At 41.2% G+C, this 27,125-nt stretch overlaps 1 protein-coding gene across 1 annotated transcript in view; it reads right to left on the bottom strand.

Annotated features, from left to right (window-relative positions):
• Positions 1-27,125, bottom strand: part of LOC108515474 (prestin) — a 66,893-nt gene that overhangs the window by 24,406 nt on the left and 15,362 nt on the right. The window contains exons 3-8 of the mRNA XM_017852422.1: positions 20,723-20,927; positions 20,098-20,237; positions 12,743-12,853; positions 11,173-11,339; positions 10,137-10,301; positions 7,627-7,779 (exon numbers count right to left, since the gene is read on the bottom strand). Of these exons, the coding sequence (XP_017707911.1) occupies positions 7,627-7,779; positions 10,137-10,301; positions 11,173-11,339; positions 12,743-12,853; positions 20,098-20,237; positions 20,723-20,874 (888 nt within the window). The 5' untranslated portion in view covers positions 20,875-20,927. The remainder of the gene's footprint in view (positions 1-7,626; positions 7,780-10,136; positions 10,302-11,172; positions 11,340-12,742; positions 12,854-20,097; positions 20,238-20,722; positions 20,928-27,125) is intronic.

The following is a 27,125-nucleotide window of genomic DNA, read 5'->3' as shown; positions in this document are numbered from 1 at the left end:
TTGCTTAGGATTGTCTTGGCTATGTGGGCCTTTTTTTGGTCCCATACGAAATTTAAAGTAGTGTTTTCTAATTCTGTGAAGAAAGTCAATGGTAGCTTGATGGGGATAGTATTGAATGTATAAATTACTTTGGGCAGTATGACCATTTTCACGATATTGATTCTTCCTATCCATTAGCATGGAATGTTTTTCCATTTGTTTGTGTCCTCTCTGATTTGTAGTCCTCCTTGAAGAGGTCCTTCACATCCCTTGTAAGTTGGATTCCTAGGTATTTTATTCTGTTTGTAGCAATTGTGAATGGGAGTTCACTCACGATTTGGCTGTTTATTTTTGGTGTATACGAATACTTGTGATTTTTGCACATTGATTTTGTATCCTGAGACTTTGCTGAAGTTGCTTATCAGCTTAAGGAGGCTTTGGGCTGAGATGATGGGGTTTTCTAAATATACAATCATGTCACCTGCAAACAGAGACAATTTGACTTCCTCTCTTCCTATTTGAATACCCTTTATTTCTTTCTCTTGCCTGATTGCCCTGGCCAGAAGTTCCAATAGTATGTTGAATAGGAGTAGTGAGAGAGGGCATCCTCATCTCATGCTGGTTTTCAAAGGGAATGCTTCCAGTTTTTGTCTATTCAGTATAATATTGGCTGTGGGTTTGTTGTAAATAGTTTTTATTATTTTGATATGTTCCATCAATACCTCATTTGAGAGTTTTTAGCTCGAAGGCTTTTGAATTTTCTCGAAGGCCTTTTCTGCATCTATTGAGATAATCGTGGTTTGTTTTGTTTATGTGATGGGCTATGTTTATTGATTTGTGTATGTTGAACCAGCTTTGCATCCCAGGGATGAAACTGACTTGATCATGGTGGATAAGCTTTTTGATGTGCTGCTGGATTCAGTTTGCCAGTATTTTTTTGAGGATTTTTGCATCGATGTTCATCAGGGATGTTGGCCCGAAATTTTCTTTTTGTTGTTGTGTCTCTGCCAGGTGTTGGTATCAGGATGATGCTGGCCTCATAAAATGAGTTAGGGAGGATTCCCTCTTTTCTATTGTTTGGAGTAGTTTCAGAAGGAATGGTACCAGTTCCTCTTTGTACCTCTGGTAGAATTCGGCTGTGAATTCGCCTGGTCCTGGACTTTTTTTTTTTTTGGTTGGTAGGCTATTAATTGCTGCCTCAATTTCAGAACTTGTTATTGGTCTATTCAGGGATTCAACTTCTTTCTGGTTTAGTCTTGGGAGGGTGTATGTGTCCAGGAATTTATCCATTTCTTCTAGATTTTCTAATTAATTTACATAGAGATGTTTATAGTATTCTCTGATGGTAGTTTTTTTTGTTGTTGTTGTTGAGGCAGAGTCTCATTCTCGCTCAGTTGCCCAGGCTGGAGTGCAGTCGTTTGATCTTGGCTCACTGCAACTTCTGCCTCCCAGGTCAAGTGATTCTCCTGCCTCAACCTCCCGAGTAACTGGGACTACAGGCGTGGGACACCATGTCCAGCTAATTTTTTAAATTTTTAATACAGAGGGGGTTTCTCCATGTTGGCCAATATGGTCTTGATCTCTTGACCTTGTGATTCGCCTGCCTCAGTCTCCCAAAGTGCTGGGATTACAGGCGTGAGCCACTGTGCCCGGCCAGTAGTTTGTATTTCTGTGGGATCAGTGGTGATATCCCCTTTCTCATTTTTTATTGTGTCTATTTGATTCTTCTGTCTTTTCTTCTTTATTAGTCTGGCTAATGGTCTATCTATTTTGTTAATCTTTTCAGAAAACCAGCTCCTGGATTCACTGATTTTTTTGAAGGGTTTTCTTGTCTCTATCTCCTTCAGTTCTGCTCTTAGTTATCACTTGTCTTCTGCTAGCTTTTGGATTTGTTTGCTCTTGCTTCTCTAGTTATTTAAATTGTGATGTTAGGGTGTCGATTTTAGATTTTCCCACTTTCTCCCGTGGGCATTTAGTGCTATAAATTTCCCTCTAACTGCTGCGTTAGCTGTGTCCCAGAGATTCTGGTATGTTGTGTCTTTGTTCTCATTGGTTTCAAATAACTTATTTATTTCTGCCTTAATACTGTTATTTACCCAGTAGTCATTCAGGAGCAGGTTTTCAGTTTCCATGTAGTTGTGCAGTTTTGAGTGAGTTTCTTAATCGTGAGTTCTAATTTGACTGCACTGTGGTCTGAGAGACTGTTTGTTATGATTTCTGTTCTTTTGCATTTCCTGAGGAGTGTTTTACTTCCAATTATGAGGTCAATATTAGAACAAGTGTGATGTGGTGCTGAGAAGAATGTATATTCTGTTGATTTGGGGTGCAGAGTTCTGTAGATATCTATTAAGTTTGCTTGGTCCAGAGCTGAGTTCAAGTCCTGAATATGGTTGTTAATTTTCTGTGTCACTGACCTGTCTAATATTGACAGTGGGGTGTTCAAGTCTCCCAGTATTATTGTGTNCAGTAGTTTGTATTTCTGTGGGATCAGTGGTGATATCCCCTTTCTCATTTTTTATTGTGTCTATTTGATTCTTCTGTCTTTTCTTCTTTATTAGTCTGGCTAATGGTCTATCTATTTTGTTAATCTTTTCAGAAAACCAGCTCCTGGATTCACTGATTTTTTTGAAGGGTTTTTCTTGTCTCTATCTCCTTCAGTTCTGCTCTTAGTTATCACTTGTCTTCTGCTAGCTTTTGGATTTGTTTGCTCTTGCTTCTCTAGTTATTTAAATTGTGATGTTAGGGTGTCGATTTTAGATTTTCCCACTTTCTCCCGTGGGCATTTAGTGCTATAAATTTCCCTCTAACTGCTGCGTTAGCTGTGTCCCAGAGATTCTGGTATGTTGTGTCTTTGTTCTCATTGGTTTCAAATAACTTATTTATTTCTGCCTTAATACTGTTATTTACCCAGTAGTCATTCAGGAGCAGGTTTTTCAGTTTCCATGTAGTTGTGCAGTTTTGAGTGAGTTTCTTAATCGTGAGTTCTAATTTGACTGCACTGTGGTCTGAGAGACTGTTTGTTATGATTTCTGTTCTTTTGCATTTCCTGAGGAGTGTTTTACTTCCAATTATGAGGTCAATATTAGAACAAGTGTGATGTGGTGCTGAGAAGAATGTATATTCTGTTGATTTGGGGTGCAGAGTTCTGTAGATATCTATTAAGTTTGCTTGGTCCAGAGCTGAGTTCAAGTCCTGAATATGGTTGTTAATTTTCTGTGTCACTGACCTGTCTAATATTGACAGTGGGGTGTTCAAGTCTCCCAGTATTATTGTGTGGGAGTCTAAGTCTCTTTGTAGGTCTCTAAGGACTTGCTTCATGAATCTGGGTGCTCCTGTATTGGGTGCATATATATTTAGGATAGTTAGCTCTTCTTGCCACATTGATCTCTTTATCATTATGTAATGCCCTTCTTTGTCTTTTTTTGATCTTTTGTTGGTTTAAAGTCTGTTTTATCAGAGACTAGAATTGCAACCTTCTGGTTTTTTTTTTTTTTTTTTTTTTGCTTTTCATTTGTTTGGTAAATCTTCCTCCATCCCTTTATTTTGAGCCTATGTGTGTCTTTGTACACAAGATGAGTCTCCTGAATACAGCACACTGATGGGTTTTGACTCTTTATCCAATTTGCCAGTCTGTGTCTTTCAATTGGGGCATTTAGCCCGTTTACATTTAAGGTTAACATTGTTACATGTGGGCCAGGTGTGGTGACTCATGCCTGCAATCCTAGCACTTTGGGAGGCTGAGGCAGGCTGATCACCTGAGGTCAGGAGTTCGAGACCAGCGTGGCCAACATGGTGAAACCCCATCTCTACTAACAATATAAAAATTAGCCAGGCGTGGTGGCAGGCACCTGTAATCCCAGCTACTCAGGAGGCTGAGGCAGGAGAATTGCTTGAACCCTGGAAGTGGAGGTTGCAGTGAACCGAGATAGTGCCATTGCACTTCACCCTGGGGGACAAGAGCAAGACTTTGTTTCAAAAAAAAAAAATTGTTACGTGTGAATTTGATCTTGTCATTATGATGCTAGCTGGTTATTTTGCCCATTAGTTGATGCAGTTTCTTCACAGTATCGATGATTTTTACATTTTGGTATGTTTTTGCAGTGGCTGGTACCGGTTTTTCCTTTCCATATTTAGTGCTTCCTCAGGAGCTCTTGTAAGGCAGGCCTGGTGGTGACAAAATCTCTCAGCATTTGCTTGTCTGTGAAAGATTTTATTTCTCCTTTGCTTATGAAGCTTAGTTTGGCTGGATATGAAATTCTGGGTTGAAAACTCTTTTCTTTACAAATGTTGAACTTTGGCCTCCACTCTCTTCTGGTTTATAGGGTTTCTGCAGAGAGATCTGATGTTAGTCTGATGGGCTTCCCTTTGTGGGTAACCTGACCTTTCTCTCTGGCTGCCCTTAACATTTTTTTCTTCATTTCAACCTTGGTGAATCTGATGATTATGTGTCTTGGGGTTGCTCTTCCCGAGGAGCATCTTTGTGATGTTCTCTGTATTTCCTGAATTTGAATGTTGGCCTGTCTTGCTAGGTTGGGGAAGTTCTCCTGGATAATGTCCTGAAGAGTGTTTTCCAACTTGGTTCCATTCACCCCGTCACTTTCAGGCACAACAATCAAACGTAGGTTTGGTCTTTTCACATATTCCCATATTTCTTGGAGGCTTTGTTCATTCCTTTTCATTCTTTTTTTTCCCTCTAATCTTGTCTTCAAGCTTTATTTCATTAAGTTGATCTTCAATCTCTGATACCCTTTCTTCTGCTTGATTGATTTGGCTATTGATACTTGTGTATGCTTCACGAAATTCTTGTGCTGTGTTTTCAGCTCCATCAGGTCATTTATGTTCTTCTCTAAACTGGTTATTCTAGTTAGCAATTCCTCTAACCTTTTTTCAAGGTTCTTAGCTTCCTTCCATTGGGTTAAAATATGTTCCCTTAGCTCAGAGAAGTTTGTTATTACCCACCTTCTGAAGCCTACTTCTATGCATTCATCAAACTCATTCTCCATCCAGTTTTGTTCCCTTGCTGGCGAGGAGTCGTGATCCTTTGAAGAAGAAGAGGCGTTCTGGCTTTTGGAATTTTCAGTTTTTTGCACTGGTTGTTCCTCATCTTCATGGATTTATCTGCCTTTGGTCTTTGCTGTTGGTGACCTTCAGGTGGTGTTTTTGTGTGGACGTCCTTTTTGTTGATGTTGATGCTATTCCTTTCTGTTTGTTAGTTTTCCTTCTGACAGGCTCCGCTGCTGCAGGTGTGCTGGAGTTTGATGAGGTCCACTCCAGACCCTGTTTGCCTGGGTATCACCAGCGAAGGCTCAGAACAGCAAAGATTGCTGCCTGTTCCTTCCTCCAAAAGTTTTGTCCCAGAGGGGCACCCGCCAGATGCTAGCCAGAGGTCTCCTGTATGAGGTGTCTTTGGCCCCTACTGGGAGGTGTCTCCCAGTCAGGAGTTACGGGGGTCAGGGACCCACTTGAAAAGGCAGTCTGTCCCTTAGCAGAGCTCGAATGCTGTGCTGGGAGATCTGGTGCTCTCTTCAGAGCTGGCAGATAGGAATGTTTAAGTTTGCTGAAGCTGCGACCACAGCTGCCCCTTCCCCCAGGGTCTCTGTCCCAGGGAGATGGGAGTTTTACCTATAAGCCCCTGACTGTGGCTGCTGCCTTTCTTTCAGAGATGCCCTGTCCAGAGAGGAGGAACCTAGAGAAGCAGTCTGGCTACAGCAGCTTTGCTGAGCTATGGTGGGATCCGCCCAGTTGGACCTTCCAGGTGGCTTTGTTTACACTGTGAGGGGAAAACCCGCCTACTCAAGCCTCAGTAATGGCAGGTGCCCCTCCCCCTACCAAGTTTGAGCATCCCAGGTTGACTTCAGACTGCTGTGCTGGCAGCGAGAATTTCAAGCCAATGGAGCTTAGCTTTCTGGGCTCTGTGGGGGTGGGATCCGCTGGAGCTAGACCACTTGGCTCCCTGGCTTTAGCCCCCCTTTCAGGGGAGTGAACGGTTCTGTCTCACTGGTGTTCCAGGCACCACTGGGGTATGAAAAAAAACTCCTGCAGCTAGCTCAGTGTCTGCCTAAACAGCTGCCCAGTTTTGTACTTGAAATCCAAGGGAATCTTGGTGGTGTAGGCACCCAGGGGAATCTCCTAGTCTGTGCATTGTGAGGACCATGAGAAAAGCATAGTGTCTGGGCCAGAATGCACTGTTCCTCACAGCACAGTCCCTCACAGCTTCCCTTGGCTAAGTGAGGGAGTTCCCTGACCCCTTGCGCTTCCTGGGTGAGTTGATGCCCCACCCTGCTTCATTTTGCCCTCCGTGGGCTGCACCCATTGTCTAACCAGTCCCAATGAGGTGAGCCAGGTACCTCAGTTGGAAATGCAGAAATCACCTGCCTTCTGTGTTGATCTCACTGGGAACTGCAGACCAGAATTGTTCCTATTTGGCCATCTTGCCAGCCCTTTGCCCCCAAACGTACTCTTCATTTCTTTTGAGACAGAATCTTGCTCTGTCACCCAGGCTGGAGTGCGAGGTGCAATCTTGGCTCACTGCAACCTCTGCCTCCCAGGTTCAAGCAATTCTCATGCCTCAGTCTCCCAAGTAGCTGGGTTTACAGATGCATTTCACCACACCTGGCTAATTTTTTATATTTTTAGTAGAGACAGGGTTTCACCATGATGGCCAGGCTGGCCTCGAACTCCTGGCCTCAGGTGATCTGCCTGCCTTGGCCTCCCAAAGTGCTGGGATTACAGGTGTGGAGCCACCACACCCAGCCTATTCTTCATTTCTTCTCCTTGTAGCTCCCACACATGTGCAAACAAGTCCCAGGATGCCAAGGGCACTCTACGGGACACTTTGGATATTAAAAGGTCCCCAGTGAAACAGTGACACCTATTGGGCACTGTGCAAGCTTCTAGTTGGCAGTAGTTCACAGTTTGAACAGTGTTCCTTTCAATAATGCCGTATCTTTGCAAAGCTGGGTGTTCAGTGGTTGCTGTGATGAAAAAGCAGGAACCACATACATATTCATGTGAACAGGAAATGAGGGTAGCAGTGCCCTTTTTGATTCTGAGATTTGAGGATCTATGCAGTTCCCATCAGGCATATGCATTCCATGATTAAATAATTGTGGTTACTTAAAATAATATTTTTATTTCAATTTATGTGCATATTTTTAAAAACAACTATGAAGTTGTTAATAATCAGTATTATTAAAGTGTTTGGAACTAACTACTTAATAAATGGAACTGTGAGGTATTTCTTTTGGCTTAGGAGTGTCAAGGGATGGAGAAAGTTTGGGAACCTTTGCTTTGACAAAACGGAAATGGATTTTTTTAGGTTACTAAAGTAATATGTGCTCATTACAAAAGAATTAGCCAACAAAAATTTGAGGATAAAATCTTCCATAACCCCATCACTTATAATTAATGTTAAAATTTTCATGTATAGTCTTACATATAATTTTAAAAATCATCTGTGTCTATGTTTTAAGGCTTTTTCTCTTTACTTTCTTGTCAATGAATTTGTCAAATTTCTTTGACAAATTGTAACCTTCTTTTGGCAGAATTGAGAGCAAAAAATTCCTTTCATCCACTTCAAAATCCCTTACAGAAATAAGTAAATGCAGTCGTAGAAGCTGAATAGGTCATTGACCCAAGGTGACTTACCGCAAAGAACTCTAAAGGAATAGGCGCCGGCAATTTCTCTTTAAATCTCTCATTAAACTCCTTGCCACCCAACAGCAAACCAAAAACCATCAGCCCGACGCCTAGGGAACACACGTTGAGGTTTTTAACATTCTGCAACACAGCAACTGTACTCTGTAACACAGTGAACGCTGGATGTTTACATCAAGAAAATTGCCCCTGAGAGAGACAGAGACTGTCTAGTGCACTAATTCACATCAGCCATTCCACTGGGTATTTCTAGTTAAAAGTTCTCAGGCTGAAAACTCTCTTTGTAGCTTCCACCAATTAGGAAGTATTTTTACCCAGTCTACAACTTTATAGTTGTTACTCTTTTTTTTAAAATAGTTGTTATTCCTTTTTTTTTTTTTTTTTTTTGGAGACACAGTCTTGCTCTGCTGCCCAGGCTGGAGTGCAGTGGCATGATCTTGGCTCACTGCAACCTCTGCCTCCCAGGTTCAAGCGATTCTCCTGCCTCAGCCTCCTGAGTAGCTGGGATTATCAGTGCCTGCTGCCATGCCCAGTTAATTTTGTATTTTTAGTAGACACGGGGCTTCAACATGTTGGTCAGGCTGGTCTCGAACTCCTGACCTCAAGTCATCTGCCCGCCTCGGCCTCCCAAAGTGCTGGGATTACAGGTGTGAGCCACTGCACCCAGCCTTATAGTTATTCCTATCAAACAACTATTCTTCTCATATGCTGATGTCTCAATGTAATATTATAAAATTCAAAAAAGGAACCCTGAAGCTGAGTCCTGAGCACTTGGAAAGAATTAAGGGTTGATAGCAAAGTACTCCAAAGGTAAACACATAGAAAAGCCTTTAGGAGCTCAAAGAAGGAGAAAGTATTGTTAGCAGGACTTTGAAGTCAAGAGTGCTGATGTCTGGGAAAGGAACCCAGGAGAATTAGAGAAGAAATCCACTTAATTATATCCCAGGGTTACCAACTGGGCACCTCAAATATAGTCAGTTCTCATTTGAAACCCAATAAAGTAGACTTCCTGCTCAGCCCAGGCCATGCACCCTTTCCTATCAATGCCTAGAGTACTCAGCATGTTTATTTCCTTTGTGACAAGGCATTTCGAGAAGTCTCAGAGTAAGAAGTACGGTAACAGCTATTATGGGAGACTAAGAATTTTGTTATTTAGAGAATATTCCTAAAGTCTGATTCCATTTTAACCAGTCAATGACTCAATCTAAATGTCACTTCCTCAAAGTGCCTTTTCTAGACCCCTAATCTCAAAGTCTCCCTATTTAACTTTCAGAGCAGCTGGAACTTCTTCATAGCATGCAACACAAATTGTAATTGATTACACATGTATGCAATTAAAGGTTTACTATCTTCCCACTGGACTGAAAGTTCTAGAGGGAAAGGCCTGTATCTTTTCAGCTCACAGCTGCATCTTGGCACCCAGTGCCTAGCACATAAATACCTACAAAGACTACAGGCCTCTCTTTCCAAGGATAGCTTTAACAGCATCTCAGAGGTTTTGATATGTAGTACTTCTATCAATTAATTCCAATTATTTCCTAATTCTCTCTTTATTCATGGGTCATTTAGAAATGTTTTTTGGTTTCTAAATATGTGGGAGTTTTAAAGCTATGTTTAGTTTTGATTTTAATTATATTGCACTGTGTGAAAACATTGAATTTTTAGAATTGGTGATCAGTTTCACATGATCAATTTCAACATGATCATTTAGTACCATTGTTCCTTAAGTGCTTGCAAATAATTTATATTTTCTCTGAGTTTGGTAAGGGGTATATGTAACTAAAAGATTTATGTTAGTTAAATCTTTTACAGCCTTATTTTTTTGCCAGTTTGAATTGAGACGGAGTCTCACTCTGTTGCCCAGGATGGAGTGCAGTGGCATGATCTCTGCTCACTACAAGCTCCGCCTCTTAGGTTCATGCCATTCTCCTGCCTCAGCCTCCTGAGTAGCTGGGACCACAGGCGCCTGCCATAACACCAGCAAATTTTTTTGTATTTATAGTAGTGATGGGGTTTCGCCGTGTTAGCCAGGATGGTCTCGATCTCCTGACCTCGTGATCTGCCCATCTCGGCCTCCCAAAGTGCTAGGATTACAGGCGTGAGCCACGCACCCAGCCTGAATTAGCAGTTTTTGAGAGAGAGAGATGTTCTCCCCGCATGCCTTTAAATTGTTTGTTAGTTTCCAAAAAGACCATGATTTGGTTGTAAGAAAAAGCTCTCTCTTCACCTAATTAGAGTGATGGTGCAGTCACCAAATAAAGACCTAGCGAAAAATTCCTTGTGAAGTGGGCAGTATCACATATTAATAATAGAGATTTTAAGGTTTAGTCTTCTTTGTAACACTCTTTTCAGAAAACCTTAGAATAAATGAATTTTCCTTTTTTATGGAAATTACTGGAGAAAAGAAAATGAGTCTTGAAAGTAAAAGAGATACAGAAGAGAAGTGGGGGAAATAAAGAAGAAAAAACAAGTACCAGAACGTCAGGGAGTTGCTTACTTACATACACCACTGAAAAGATTCCACTGTACCGCTTTGTTTTAACTCCAAACAGATATTTTAACATGGAGGTGAAGACATGCACAGCTGCTGCAGTGGTAAACCCTCGGACCAGAGGCTCTGTGAGATATATGGCCACAAATCCAAACCTACAGACACCTAGGCAAAACTATTTTTTTTTAATGACAAAGAAACAAATGAATCACATGATAGGTCAGGAAGTTAAGACCCACAGCAAATATACAAGTTCTTTCTTGACCATTTTCTTTTTTTTTTTTTGAGATGGAGTCTCGCTGTGTCACCCAGGCAGTGGCACGGTCTCGGCTCACTGCAACCTCCACCTCCCGGGTTCAAGTGATTCTCCTGCCTCAGGCTCCTGAGTAGCTGGGACTACAGGTGCACGCCACCACACCCAGCTAATTTTTGTATTTTAGTAGAGACGGGGTTTCACTATGTTGGCCAGGCTGGTCTTGAACTCCTGACCTTGTGATCCACCTGCCTCAGCCTCCCAAAGTGCTGGGATTAAAGGTGTGAGCCACTGTGCCCAGCCTCTGGACCATTTTCTAACACTGCAAACTTGCACATGAAGTGGGTAAGTAGCTAACAAATCAATCACTGGTTATACAGAAAACAGTGGAAGGTCTGGAGTGGCTTGGTGCCCCACAGTGCACTGGCCACACTAATGCCTTCCCTGTCTCTCATGGAGCTGGGGGCATGCTTCATCATGTAGACTAAAGTGCATGATCATGATCATTGGCTGTTCCCTCCAAGTAGAGAGGAATATCCTCTCCCAGCACTAATCAATCCTGCTGTGTCAAACTTGTCTTGCTTTTGGGATCTTTAAAGCATCCACCTGAAGCTTGCTTGCTGGTCACTCATAGTTGTGAATAAGGCATGCAGTTGGTCTGCAGTTACTCCCGGAGCTTTGGGGTTTCTCTGGCAGACGCCACCCACCGTTAGGAAGACCAGCTAAGAGCTCTCAGTAGATACTTGTTAGGTTAACAAATGAGACAGTCCATTTCCCCATCTTTGAGCCTTACCTGAATGATTCCTGAAAGTAAGGTCACAGACATAGCGACTTTCACTCTCAAGGCATCTCTGGCCTCTGTGCCATTGGTTGCATTTACTCCTCCTGGAATGACTATATCATCTGGTACTAATCGAACAGCCACACCACCAATCATCAGGCTAATAACAGCAAAAGGACCTGAAATAATGAAGCATGAAGATCCCTGTTCAGGGTTCAAGGACACTATCTAATTCAGAGTATTTGATAGGGTTTTTGCCAGTACACCAAGAGATAAAGTTGAGGTCAAGAAGTCATGCTTGAAAGAAGGCTACGCTCCCTTCTTTAGTGTCCTGCCTCTGGTGTGTGAGTAACCATGTGTGTGTGCATGCAGAATGTATTTTCCAAAAATAGACATAGCAATATCTTCCATCCACCTACTCTTCTTGACATTTCCCCATCAAGAGGTGGAGTCTAATTTCTCCTTGAATCTGGGTTGGCTTTGACTTGTTAGTAAACAAAACAATGCAGCAGAAGTGAAGCTGTGTGACTTCCAAGGCTTGGTAATAAAAGGGCTGCAACTTCCACCTTCTGCTGAAGCCGAGTCACCATGTGTAAGAAAGCTCCAACTAGGCCAAGTGGAGAATTCCTGGCACTGCATGCAGAAAGGAAGGCAGGGAAGAGGGAAGGGAGGGAGGAAAAAGGGAGAGAGGAAGAATTACCCAGACCAGTCCTTCCCAAGTCCTGACCTGCAGGCACTATGGAAGATACAAACACGATTGTTGTTGTAAAGCTGCTACATTTTGAGGGTATTTGTTACCAAACAGTAGATATCTGGAAAGTGTGTGTGTGGTAGGTGTAGCCTTATGCAATACCAGGACTATTATGAAATCCATATGCTTCTGATAAACTGATAATATGTACAATTCAGAGCCCCAAATATGACAAAAATGAAATACATGAATAGCGATTAGGAACTTGAATTACTACCATTAGTATAAAAATAAAAACCAGATGCTGGCAAATTACATTATGAAATGAAGCATTTATCTCATTTCACAGATTTCAACAATTGCCCTTTTACACAAGAAAATTGTCTTTTTTATTATTCCAAGATTATAAGACAGTTGTAAGTTCTAGAAATCTTGGGAGGCATGTAGTTTTTTTTTGAGACGGAGTCTTGTTCTGTTGCCCAGGCTGGAGTGCAGCGGTGCGATCTCAGCTCACTGCAACCTCCGCCTCCCGGGTTGAGGCAATTCTCCTGCCTCAGCCTCCCGAGCATCTGGGATTACAGGCACCCGTCACCAAGCCTGGCTAATTTTTATATTTTTACAAAGAGATGAGGTTTCACCATGTTGGTCTGGCTGGTCTCAAACTTCTGACCTCAGGCAATCTGCCCGCCTCGGCCTCCTAGAGTGCAGGGATTACAGGGGTGAGCCACCACGCCTGGCCGAGTGTAGGTTTTTAAAGCACCTGTCGTGTATGCAGTAACAAAAGTTATTATAAAGACAATTTTTAATAACGACCATGCTATTTCTTTGGCACATTGCAAAGGCTGGAAATACACAAGGGAAGGTAGTAGAACATCAAGTATAAGCTTTTACCTATTGATATGTGTCTGGAGGTTCCAAAAAAACAATACATGATAACGGGATAAAATGAAGAGTACAGGCCAAATATCGGAGGCACAGCTGCCAGCATTGCAAACGCTAAGCCTGTGGGATTAAAAACCGAACAGAAATGGGAGATCATTAGAAGACAGAGGGGTTACATGTGTTTTTCTCTTGGTTCTTTATTTCTGATGAACGAGTGAAGCCCATCTTAATTTAAGCTGCAACCTACCCTACCCCAATCCTGCACATCATCTTACCTTGGTGCTGATAGAGTCCAGGATGAGACAGTTTCCACTGTCATCTCCTTTTTGCCAGTGGCTGATTTTTTTTTCTGCTTTATTGTTTCACAAATTAGATAAAAGCAGAAAAAAGTCTTATCTTAGTGGGTGCCACTGTAATTTGGTATTGATGTACAAATGCGAGCTCTTTCTCCAATGGGGTGATTTTGTGGGTTCTCTGGAGACCCCTTTGCAATGAAGGACTCCCAGTTACTATGCCCTAACTATGTAATGCTCCTTCCTCCTGACTCTTAGATATCCTCCCTCCAACTCTTATCAGAAGGTACGGCTTTCCAGGTAATTTCGGCTGGCGTATGCTCATCTTGTAGGCAGTCTTCTTGGGCAGGTACCTATCAAATGAGCCAAGCCTCGTTACCTTCCAGGATGCTCAGTTATCCAATGGGAAAGCTTGGCATTTAACTCCCAAGAAACTTTGGAAGTGCAGGTCACACCCTCTGGAGGATTCTTTCCCTCACTCTGCTGTCCTAGGCAGTTCACATCATCCTTGACACATTTTTTTTTTTAAATAGACTTTTTAGAGCAGTTTAGGTTCACAGCAAATTGAGCAAAAGATACAGAGGTTTTCCATATATCCCCTGCCCTTATGTATGCACAGCCTTCCCCACTATCAACATCCCCCTCCAGAGTGGCACATCTGTTACGAGTGATGAACCCACACTGACCTATCATTATCACCCAAAGTCCACAGTTTACATTAGGTTTACTCTTGGTGTGGTACAGTCTATGCAAATGTACAATGATAGGTAGCCACCATGATAGTATGATATAAAGTAGTTTCACTGGTTAGAAATTCTCTGTGGCCTATTCATCCTTCCCTCCCCCCATCCCCTGGAAACTAATGATCTTTTTACTGTCTTTTCAAAGACAGTCTTGCTCTGTCACCCAGGCTGGTGTGCAGGGGCATGTTCACGGCTCACTGCAGCCACAACCTCCCAGCCTCAAGCAATCCTCCCACCTCAGCCTCCCTAGTAGTTGAGACTACAGGTGTGCACCATCACACTTGGCTAATTTCTGTAGAGACAGAGTTTCCCCATGTTTTCCAGGCTGGTCTTGAACTCCTAGGCTCAGGCAATGTGCCCACCTCAGCCTCCCAAAGTGCTGGGATTACAGGCATGAGTCACTGTGCCTGGCCAGTTTGGCCTTCTTTAGAATGTCGTTCAATTGGGATCATACAGTATTAAGCTACATCAGGTTGGCTTCTTTCATGAGGTAATATGCATTTAAAGTTCCTTTATGTCTTTTCATGGCTTGATAGCTCATTCCTTTTTAATACTGAATATTTCATTGTTTGGATGTACCACAGTTTACCCATTCATCTACTGAAGGCCATCTTGATTGCTTCCAAGGTTTGGTAATTATGAATAAAGCTGCTATAAACATCCACATGCAGGTTCACTTGAAAGTTTTTTAAAAACTTTCTTTTTTAGAGCAGCTGGACTTTTTCATGCAAGAATTAGGTAGCAGTCTCCACAAACTCCAGGGGGTGCTGCTCAGCGCTTTGAGTAGCTTTCTTGCAGTCCTTCCTTACTTGACTGCAGGTGGAGGGGAAATGGATAGGGTTTTAACCTCTCCCTGGAAAATTCTCATTCCAAATCAGTCTTCTCGTTCCCTCATATATTCTGTTAAAAGTGACACACTCAAGAGAGCCTGGGTCATTCATACATAGTTTGGGATAGATTGACTGGCATCCCTCTTCCAAATGTATAGGCAATAAGCACTCTTTGTTCTCAGCTTTGGGGGCCCAGCCAAATTTCTGGAACAACTAAAAAACTCATTTAATGCACTGTTACGCTGTGGAGGAGACAGCTTTAGCAAAAGAAGAGTTGGGAAAGCTTCCTAACTTCATGTATAATAACACGGTCACTTGAATGTTGTTAAAAAATATTTATTTCTAGCAAAGAAATGCATGCATACGATTTAAAAAGCCAAGCAGCAAAGGCTCTCTGGAAAAGCCAGCTCTTTTCTGCTTACCCCTCTTCCTCCAGGTTTTGCTCCTCAGAGCCAATGACTTCCAACTCGTGTAGCTGTTTTTCTCTATTTATCTCCATTTTCCTAAATCAGCATTCTCAAAGGAGAGCCCTCCCCACCCCACTTCTGGCAGGAGACATTTGGGGATGTCTGGAGACATTTTGATTATGATGATGGGGAGGGGTGGGAGTATTACTGGCATCTAGTGGGTGAAGGCCAGGGGTACTGCTAAACCCCCTACACTGCACAAGACAGGCCCCCAAAAACAAACAGGTAAATGGCATGAGGTTGAGAAACACTATTCTAAATATGTTTGTATCATGATTTCTCAATTTATCCATTTTAGATGCAAACTTAATTTTCCATTATGTTTACCTTTTCAGCTTTTCATTATGTGACTTTTTTTCTTTCTAGTTTGAGATCCTCTATTGATTCCTGGTATTCTATATTTTACTATGGTGTGCCTTGTTTTATTTTTCATTTATTCTGCTGGGTATTTTATGATTCCTCTCAGTCTGAAAACACATGTATTTCAGTCCTGGGGATTACTCTTTGATCATTTCTTCCTTCTGTTTACTCTCTTCTTTCTTTCTGGAAGTCCTATTAGATGTATGATGGGACATCAGGCTTGATCCTCTGGTCGTCTTATGTTTTCTCTCTTACTGTCTTTTTCTTCTACTTCCAGGAGATTTCCTCTACTTTGTCTTCCAACTCTGACTAAATATTTATTCCAGCTATCACATTTTTAATTTCTATGAGCTCTTTCTTGTTCTCTGAATGCTCTTTTTTAATTTCTATGAGCTCTTTCTTGTTCTCTGAATGCTGTTTTTGTTTCAGAGACTCAACGTGTTTTTGTTAGGATACTATAAAGTTTTTTATTTTGCCCTGTTATTTCTGTTCCTTATGAATTCTTTTTTGAATGATTTGGTCTCTTTCTTGAAGCTTCATGTGTATGGGCTCTCTGTTTACTGATGGGCCTTATTGTAGGACAACTGGGTGGCCAGCCAGCATCTTTACTGGGGGACCTCCATTTGTCACTATGGGTCTTTTATAAGTCACCATCTGCTTTGGGCTATAAGATTTTTTGCAGGCACTTTGAAGCAAAGTAGAGCAAGGGAACAGCCTTTGTTGACTCACAGTTCAGTGTGCAGACTTTTAGTTAACTTTCCTGACATCTCTTGGTATTTTTATCCTACCATCCACTGCATCATGTAGGTGTGGGGACCTGAGTGTATCGATGCTACTGATTGCAAAGATTTTGAACCAGTTCCCTTGCTTTTAGCCATCTGCCTGACTTACAGCTTTCACAATACTTGGAGCCTCCAATTTCCCAGTGTAAGTGTACGTACCTACATTTAAGCTTCTCTACTCTAATGATTCAGCTGCCACTTGTCCATCTGCTTGCCATATATACATTTCTCCTGTTCCACTGTGTCTCCTCTCTCATGTTCTTCCTCCTTGCTAGTTTATACCATTTCCCCTTTCATTGTCATTTTAGAGGAATTTTTAAGACAATTAGAGATAAGAGCATACTTTCACTCTGACATGCTTAACACAAAATTTTTTTGTAATTTAAATTATTTATCAATCACAAGAAACGTATTTACTTCCTTTTAGATCTCTATCTTTGCTATATTGTTTTTCATACTTATCTTCCTTCATTAATAATGAGCAGAAAAGTACCTTTCCAATGCAAATTTGATTATGGGATGATCTGTGTCTCTCAGCAGTGTTCCACCTACTGAATCATTCCCTGATTTGAAATAATTTCTTCCTTTCTGTAATAATGTACACTCCTAGTTTTCCTTTCCAGATACTTTTCTATCTCTTCTGCTGTTTCCTCCTTCTGTATTTGGTCTTTAATGTTGGACAGAGCTTGATCTTAGCTCCCTTCTCTTTTCACTCCACATTCTCTCCCTAGGTGCTGTGGTCTATTGCCATGGTTTAAATGCTTTCTATAGGTCAAAGATTCCACAGTTGATATCTCTAGCCCCTACCTCTCTTTTGGGCTCATCATATATTAAATACAAACATGAAATATCTACTTGTCTATCTCACAAGCATCTCAAATTTAACATAATCAGATTTACTCTTCAATCCTATTCCTGTCATCTTTTTTATTATTTTTTATGTTTTGAGATGGAGTTTTGCTCTTGACACCCAGGCTGGAGTGCACTGGCACCATCTCAGCTCACTGCAACCTCCGTCTCCCAGGTTCAAGCGATTCTCCTGCCTCAGCCTCCCAAGTAGCTGGGACTACAGGTGTGTGCCACTATGCCTGACTTATTTTGTATTTTTAGTAGAGATGGGGTTTCACTATGTTGGTCAGTCTTGAACCCCTGACCTCAGGTTATCCACCCACCTCGGCCTCCCAGTGTTGGGATTACAGGCATGAGCCACCATACCCAGTCCTGTCATCTTTATTATGTCTGCAATTGACACCTCCATCCCTCAGGTGTTTGAAACCGCAACCTGGAAGTCATTCTTGACCATCCCTCTTCTTCACCATCCCCACACATCCAACCCATAAGCCCAGTTGTCTTAAAGTTATTGTTGACACGCCCTCCTCCTTCTTTCTAAGTTAATCCAACAGCCAGTTTTGCTGATCTCACCTACAACATATATGTCTTTCCAATTCTTTCCATTCTTACAGCCACCATTCTAGTTCAAGATGGAAGAAGGTCAGCTGGTTGAAGTAAGTTTGCAGAATGACGGTGAAAATTCAACCAGGCAGAATCCTGAGGAGTTCTTCGAGTGTGAGCTTGCGTGGTTGTTGGCAGACATTCCTGCAGCTCCATCAGTCCAGCTTGACTGAATGTCAGTTTGACTTCTACTTCCTGTTTTGGATACTGAGCCCTTATCTGCTTCTCACCCTGCCCTTGCCTCTGCCTTTGAATCTGTCCCTTTATCTATTCTTGGGGTGATGGCACCAAAATGATTGTGGGAATCTGTCCCAAATCTGCAAGATTTTGTATAATAGATTTAATAAATATGGTAAATCAGTCACTCGGAAAATTAAAAACAAAGCCAATTGCTCATTAGGGGAAGTGATTTTTTTTTTGACAGTTTTTTGGAAACTGGCTACAAGGGAATTGATTTTTGGCCAGCTGACCTAGAGCTGTTCAAGCCAATATCACCTTTGCCTACCGTGAGCTGCTGTCACCTCTACCTGGTCTCCTCACATCCATTCTGGTGCTCCTCCCACTACCCAAATCCATTCCCCCCATGGCAGTCTTCAGTGACCTCTTACAGAGTGATATGGTTTGGCTGTGTCCCTACCCAAATCTCATCTTGAATTGTAGCTCCCGTAATTCCCATGTGTTGTGAGAGGGACCTAGTGGGAGGTAACTGAATCATGGGAGTGGGTCTTTCCCATGCCGTTCTCATGGTAGTAAGTCTCACGAGACCTGATGATTTTATAAAGGGCAGTTCCCTACACAAGCTCTCTCTTGCCTGCCACCATGTAAGATGTGACTTTGCTCATTTGCCCTCTGCCATGATTGTGAGGCCTCCCCAGCCACATGGAACTCTGAGTTCATTAAACCTTTTTCTTTATAAATTGCCAAGTCTTAGGTATGTTTTTATTAGCAGTGTGATAAGACTTATGCACAAAGAAAACCTAAATAAAAAATGCTGATAGCTTTTCACTGCACTCAGAATGAAACCCAAAAATGGCCTAAGAAGACTCTGCAGGCCTGCCTGTGCCCACCTCACCTGCCACTGCCCCCTGCTCCCTCACACTCCTAGAACAATGCTTTTCCATTCATTCTTTGTCCCACACCCAATTCTTTTCCTGCTCAGTGCCTTCACACATGCTATTCCTTCTGCCTGAAATGCATTTTCTCTTATTCTTGACCTGAGTCAGGTCTCAGCTCAAACCTCATTTCCTGGATCCACTATTCTTTTTTTTTTTTCCAATGGAATCTTGCTCTGTTGCCCAGGCTGGAATATAGTAGCACGATCTCAGCTTACTACAACCTCTACCTCCCAGGTTCAAGCGATTCTCCTGCCTCAGCCTCCTGAGTAGCTGAGACTATAGGCACATGCCACCATGCACATATAATTTTTATATTTTTAGTATAGATGGGGTTTCACCATGTTGGCCAGACTGATCTTGAACTCCTTACCTCAGGTGATCCACCCACCTTAGCCTTCCGAAGTGCTGGGATTATAGGCGTGAGCCACCACAGCCAGCCCTAGATCCACTATTTTTATTTCACAATACCTTATCTTTTCCTTCATTGTGCTTATCATTGTAATTAAAATTTTTCTATGTGCTTTTTTCTGCTTAGCATCTCATGCCTTGATTGGATGGTTAGTGAGCTCCATGAGGACAGTGAGCCAGGTAGGTGCCTAATAAACATGTACTTTTAGAATACATGAATAAATTAATGAATAAGTTAATGAATATTTTCTTAAGTTCTTATATGACATATAAAATCACAGAGTTGCTGCAATATACTACAGGAATTTAGCATATCATAGTCCCTTGTAATTAGAATATGGACTCAGAAGCCACAAACCTTCACAACAACCATAACAACAAAATGTTTCTTGAGTGACTGACTTAGCAAGTGGCAAGATAATGCCCAACCAGTGTGCTGATCTGCAAAACAGTATCACCATTTTCTACTATTAATATCCCTGGAGCTTTTTTTTGGAGACGGGTCTCACTCTGTCTCCCAGGCTGGAGTGAAGTAGTACGATCAGAGCTCCTCACAGCCTTGAACTTCAGGGCTCAAATGATCCTCCTGTGTTAGCCTCTCAAGTAGCTGAGACTACAGGCATGCCCAGCTGTGTTTTTTGTTTTTGTTTGTTTTTTCAAAGGTAGAGACAGTGTCTCACTTTGTTGTCCAGGCTGGTCTCCAATTCCCAGTCTCAAGTGATCCTCCCACCTTGGCCTTCCAAAGTGCTGAGATTACAGGTTTAAGGACTACATGCTTCTGAGGAATACCTTTAGACAGGTAAAGGTTACTAGAAAGATATGATAAAAATTACAAATTTGCAATCATGATGAAATAAACAGAAGGTCAAGCATTTGTTTGAGGACAGCAAGGGGGGAAAGAAAGATCTACTAACCTTGAGGAAGCTGAAGCACCCCTGTGCTTATGCCTGAGACCAAGTCACCCAACACATATTCCTTGAATTTGTATGCTGGCAGCCATTTAGTTATGGGTAGGAACATATAAATGATATTTCTTATTTTTTTAGGAGTACATCTGGAAGGACAAAGACAGACAGAGATTAAGTTATAAATGAGAAACATCTCTGTAGAATTCAAACCAAAGCACTTTCCATTCCTCATTCCCAGGAGCAATCTGGAAAAATTTCCAATTGGTGATTCAGGACGTTGCCAGACAGGGTAGGAGTCATGGGTGGGGAAAAAAAGAGAGTGGCTGGAATATTCCTGGGACACAAAAGGTATTTTGAAGGTGGGTGGAGAATTAGAAAGCGTGCTGGTTATGTTAATATTTATACAGACAAAAGGCGTAGTAGAAATTCAGTAAATATGGTGAAATTCATGATGAAGCCTGTGTACAGATATCTAACACTGATTGAACCTCGTGAACAGCTTTGCAAACCATGATGGCTCAGCATTCATTTTTTTCTCCACTTCACCAAACAGATTTTCTTTGCACATTTGACCTTGTGCCTCTCATAACTAAATGATACAATAACAGAAACAGGTTAAAATGCAACATACGTGAATGCCTGTTTCAGCTTATCCGCAATGGAATCTGGAACCTTGTCCTTAGTGTGTAGTCTTTCCTGGAGGACCGGATGACTAAAGATAGGCCTTTCCACATAGTACCTCTGGGTTGCTGCAGGGATTTCATTTTCTTCAGCATGATCCATAGTACTCTGAAATCATTCATTAATAGCAGGAGACAAGCATTTCCTGAGTGTTACTGGGGAAAAAAGAAAAAATCCATTTTACATGCCAAAATCCTACTGATGACTTTTCCTAAGCATCTCTTCTTTGTGGTGTTCCAAGCTCTTCTGAGGCTTTCTTTGGACACCCCAGAGGACCTAACAGATTGATCTGTATATACGAGGCAGTAATTAATGAAATCAAAATCAATAAAAAAAAAAAAAGTGACTTATTCCCTCCCAGGGCAATAAATGGTTAATGTGTGTACTTTTAACAAAAGCTCATATTAAGTGCAATGGCTAAATACTACAGTCAGCTGCCTCTAGCTCCATATAAGAGGAATTGCAAATCAGGTCAATTTTGACCAGCTATATGTCAAGGAAACAGAAAAAAAGAGTACGATCAGTCCTTAAATTGACTCAATGTTTCTTAAAGCTATATTAGCCTCCCTTCCTATTCTATATTTACAGTTGATTACTCTTTAAATTTTTTATGATTCAGAGCTGAGGCTTATATGTCTGTTTGAGGGAAGTTGCTGATGACCTTTGTGAAAGGCAGTAAGTTAAAACATCAGCATACTATTCTAATATTGTTTTGAAGTTGATTACATTGTCATGTTTTTGATTATTAGAATGACTGATAGTTTTTTTCATTGCTACATAGTGATACTACTTATATGAGTAAAATAAATGATTAAAGAATAAAAATACAACATATTTGTGCATATGGAGATGTGTACAAGAATGTTTTCTGCAGCCTTATAACAGTGAAATATCGGAAAAAATCTAAATGTCTACTTGTATGCAGTAAAAAATACGTTTTGGTATATTCATAAATTTAATTCTATACAGTAATTAGAAGAAACACACTACATCTATATGTGTCATCATTAAATCTCAGAGACAATTTTCAATAAAAATGTAAGGCACAGATGAATACTGAGAGGATTCAATTATTTAAAGTTTAAAAACATAAAATAATAGTATATGTTATTACATATATTTGTAGTAAAAGTATAAAACCACTCTTGACAACAATAAACACTGAGATCAGGTTGGTGTTACCTCTAGAGAGAGGGAAATGAGACTAAGAAGGGATAGTAGAGGGCTTCTACTAACTGTATCTGCAATGTTTTAGTTTGTAGAAAAAGAACTGGCACAAAGACAGCAAAATGTGAAGATTTTATTATGCTGCTTAGTAAGTAAACTGGTGCTTGTTACATGATTGTACTTGTCTGTACATTCCAACTACATACCTCATAATAAAATATTAAAAGCACAACAACTAAAGCCAGTGTTCCCAATTGAAGGAAGTTAATGGCAGAGCAGGCAGAGGTTAACGTGAATGCATGGTTAAGTGCTTGTGTGGGGACTGTGGAATTGTGAGGGCTATTAATGTTGGTCAATACAACTCCTTCACAGTGAAAACTCAGGTTTTCATCAAAATAAAATCACATTCAAATTTAAATCAAGGCTGGGCATGGTAGCTCACACCTGTAATCCCAGCACTTTGGGAGGCCGAGGTGGGTGGATCACCTGAGGTCAGGAGTTCAAGACCAGCCTGGCCAACATGGAGAAAACCTGCCTCTACTGAAAAAAAAAAAAAAATTAGCTGAGAGTGGTGGCACATGCCTGTAATCCCAGATACTTGGGAGACTGAGACAGGAAAATCACTTGAACCTGGGAGGCAGAGGATGCAGTGAGCTGAGATTGCACCAGTGTACTCTAGCCTGGACAACGAGAGTGAAACTCCATCTCAAACAAAACAAAACAAATTGAAATCAGGGTTGTGTATGATCTACCACAAAATATTATGCAAAATAAATACCTATGTCCAAAAGAGGTTGAAAATTCAAGAGCCTATAAGAAAAAGAAATTATGGCAGCAAATGCAACCAAGTACCATTATGGATGATATTAAAATGTTAACGGTTTGACTGTTTTTGTCTCTCTCAAATTCAAGTTGAAACTTAACCCCCAATACAAGAGTATTATGAGGTGTGGTCCTTAGGAACTGATTGATCATGTGGGCTCCAGAGTCCTCACGAATGGGATTAAGTTATAAAAAGACTTAGCAGAGGGAGTTCACCCCCTTTCATCCCTTCTGTCCCTTCCGCCATGTGAGGATACAGCGTTCCTCCTCTCCAGAGGATGATGCAATAAGACAACATCTTGGAAGCAGAGACTCCTGGCCCTTACCAGCTGGTGCCTTATTCTTGGACTTCCCAGACTCCAGAACTGTGAGAAATAAATTTCTATTGTTTATAAATTTCTGTCTGTGGCATTTTGTTATAGCAGCTCATACGAACTAAGAAATGGTAAATCTGGAGAACGAGAATGTTGCAGAACCCAAGAAAAAAAGATTATACGTTTTTTGTTTCAGACTAGCAAGGTGGGTTGGCCACCTCTCATCCAGCTCTTTAGGGCCACTCTAGGAACTCATCAAAATACAAGAATGACTGGGATGATGTATGAATGGAGTTTGACACATCACAAACCCTACCACTGGCTTCCATCTGCCCTAACTCCTTTTACATGACATCGTTATAAAACCATTTGTCATCCAGGCAGCATACCATGCTGCTTTAAGCCTCTGTGCCCATCTAGAGTTTCAATTCATTCTAGTAAGAGATGTTGTTTCTTTCCCTTCACTCCTTCCATTTTCCCCACAGCCTAATCATTCTATCTTCCAAACCCTTGTTCTGTCTTCTGCTTCTCTGTGAAGTCTCCCCTCACTTATAATCCTTTATGAAATAGGCCTATGCATGTTACTTTGTATACTCTTCCATTCTTCTATTCTAATAGAAACATTAATCTCCTCTTCTAAACTGTAAATTCCTTGAGACAATATCATACCCTGAATTCCCAGGACCTATCTCAGTACTTGTATCCTAGGAGGTGCTCAGTAACTGGGGGGTGAATGAAATCTTTGAATGGGTATGTTATGATTATTGATAATGCATGCCATGCTTCCTCTCTAATCTTTCATCTTATAGATTACGTCTGCTTTAAACTTTTACTATTATTCTTTGTAGACATCATCTTCTTAGTTTTCTTTTGTCCTAGTTCAGAAAGGTAATTTCTTCCTTTATGTGGCCACTCGAAGAGAAAAGGAACAGGTAGACCTGAGGAAGGTTTAATAAGAATCAGACTCTGGTTTTTCTCATGCTGCAGAAACTCAGTTTTACCATTGATTTTCCTGTTACTCCACAGGAGTTTGCTCAGCTGTCGACTGGGTGAATTATGATGACCATGTCTAGGGATGTTTCATCACCTACAAGGCAGTGGTGACCAAATGTGGCCAATCATCACAGTGGTCTGGAAAGGGGTGAATGAAATCTTTGAATGGGTATGTTATGATTATTGATAATGCATGCCATGCTTCCTGTCTAATCTTTCATCTTATAGATTACGTCTGCTTTAAACTTTTACTATTATTCTTTGTAGACATCATCTTCTTAGTTTTCTTTTGTCCTAGTTCAGTTAGGATTTCCATTGGGTGAGGCCCGAACAATGGGTATTCACTACTTGTGGGTGTAAGCATGTGTCCCTTACCCATGTATGTGGCAACCTTTTCTGGAGATTTCAGGGCAACAGAATGGTTTACACTGAAGCATAGCAGAGAAAACACTCAAAATACAAGGCATCTCTATCTTTAGTCTTAAGAGTCCTTTGGCTATCCCCAACATCAGGAATTCCTCGTGACACCCATGAATCTGAGAGTATAAAGACAAGAGGGTGGTCACTTACCACCCCCTTATTTCTCCTTCTCCCAGAACCTCAAAATTTCTTCTATTTCATTAAGCAGAGCAATTATATTTATGTATTAAAAGTTCCCCAGGACATGCAGTTGATCAGCTAGATAGGTACTTGACATATTGAAAACACTGACTTTCAACTCTGGCTAAACCCAGAACTTCTTCAGGTACTTTTACAAAACACTAATGCTTAGGCTCCACACCAGACCAATTATAGCACGGCCTCCAGGAGGCAGGCTTGGGCACTTCTTTATAGCATCCTAAGATGGTTCTAATAAGCAGTTCAAGTTGAGAACCACTGGCTTAGAATCTGAGAGAGACAGAGAGAGAAATACATATGAAAAATACGTAAGAAAAACCACAAAGAAATATTTGAAAATGAAAGCCAATTACAGATGTTAAGAAACTAATACTGAATCAGTGACATGATTAAAGCCACATGAAATCATTTTTAAAGTAAGCTTTATGATATTATACATCATATATAGAAGATATAATACAAAATAATAAATGTAATTGCCATAATATGCTAACTGAAAAGTACAAGAAATGAGTTTGGAAGAGGATTAAAATAAGGACATAATTTAGTGGTAAAAAGAGCTTTTTCAAATCTGCCATTTTCATTTAGGGCATTGGTTCTCAGCCATGGCTGAGAACCAATGCCCTTGGAGTCACCTGGGCAGTTTTAAATACTGATGCCTGACTCTATTTCCAGGGATTCTGGTTTAATTGGTCTGCAAAGCAGACAGGGATTGAGAGCTTAAGAAGCTCTCAGGTGATTCTATTGTACAGCTAAGGTTCAAAATCACTGACTCAGGCAATGGCAAAACAAACACCCTCACCCACCCATCCATATGCCCACTGCCCAAACAAACAAAAAGAAAAAAAACTAAATAGGGTGCAAATACATTCTGCGCAATGCATCATAGCACTATCTTTACTTATCTGTGTCTGCAAAATAATACAAATTACAAAGGAGTACTATTTGGTTTAGGTTTCTCAAGCAAAGTCTTGTTTCTATGCATATATTCTCACAACAAAAGAGAGTTGTGTGGAGGTGGGCAGTGTAACATCCACTATACTTCAGGCAAATGCAGTCTTAATTGTCACAACCATTTCCTTGTGGGTTTCAAATAGGAGCAAATCTCAAACAAATTGAGATCTCAAAACATTAGATGGATTTTCTAAAGCATTAAGATATGCACTATCTGTAGGGCTGCCAGAGTAGGAGGAGGCTCAGTTAAATTTGCATGTTAGATAATCAAGAAACAACCTTTTTTGTTTTTTTTTTTAAAACGGGGTCTCCCTGTGGCGCCCAGGCTGGGGTGCAGGGGGGCGATCTCGGCTCACTACAAGCTCCGCCTCCCGGGTTCACGCCATTCTCCTGCCTCAGCCTCCCGAGTAGCTGGGACTACAGGCGCCCGCCACCACACCCGGCTAATTTTTTGTATTTTTTTTTTCAGTAGAGACGGGGTTTCACTGTGTTAGCCAGGATGGTCTCAATCTCCTGACCTCCTGATCCGCCCGCCTCGGCCTCCCAAAGTGCTGGGATTACAGGCGTGAGCCACTGCGCCCGGCCAAGAAACAACCTTTTAGTATAAGTATGTCTCAAATATTGCATGGGATATAATTATATTAAAAATATTCTTTGTTTGTCTCAACTTTACCTGGGTATCTTGTATTTTTCTTTGCTAAATCTGGCAACCTTAACTTTCTGTGGGTTAGTAAGAGACACAGAGAAGAGACGACTTCTCAAATATTTTTGAGATACTGGCACCCTGGCTATAATCTATGTCCTTTTTGAGAGAGCTGGTTGTAGTTCAAGGACATTTCAACTGGGAAAGGAAAGGAGAAGAAGATATGATGAAAGGCTGTCCTTTTGGGGGAATTTTTATTTGCATCAACAACGATTAAATAATTAAAGCCTCGAAGGCTATCAATAACCATCTTATCAGAGGCAGAGAGGCAAAGTAACCAAGGAACCAACACGAGGAGATCAAATAACCAGACTCTTATACGACAGATAAAGAGTTTCCAGTGTGCTGATTGAAATTATAAATCACCAAATTGTAAAAGTACACAAATCCTTACATGAGAAAAGTCACTTACTAAGATCACCTAAATGGACACATCTTCTGGCTGGTTCTCAGACACAAAATACTAATGATAGCAAAGCAAATTGACCTAGAGCTTCAAGGTCCATTTCCCCACAGCTATGAAGGGAGGAAATTTAAGGTAATGTAGAACATTTTTCATCATAGTTTTTTTTTTTTTTGGAGACGGAGTCTTGCTCAGTCGCCCAGGCTGTAGTGCGATGGCGCGATCTCGACTCACTGCAAGCTTCGCCTCCCGGGTTCACGCCATTCTCCTGCCTCAGCCTCCCACGTAGCTGGGACTACAGGTGCCGACCCCTATGCCCGGCTAATTTTTTTTTTTTTTTTTGTATTTTTAGTAGATACGGGGTTTCACTGTGTTAACC

Source organism: Rhinopithecus bieti, unplaced genomic scaffold, assembly GCF_001698545.2.
Source record: "Rhinopithecus bieti isolate Rb0 unplaced genomic scaffold, ASM169854v2 scaffold_59, whole genome shotgun sequence".
NCBI lineage: Eukaryota > Metazoa > Chordata > Mammalia > Primates > Cercopithecidae > Rhinopithecus > Rhinopithecus bieti.
This window is presented reverse-complemented; position numbering and strand designations above follow the sequence as displayed.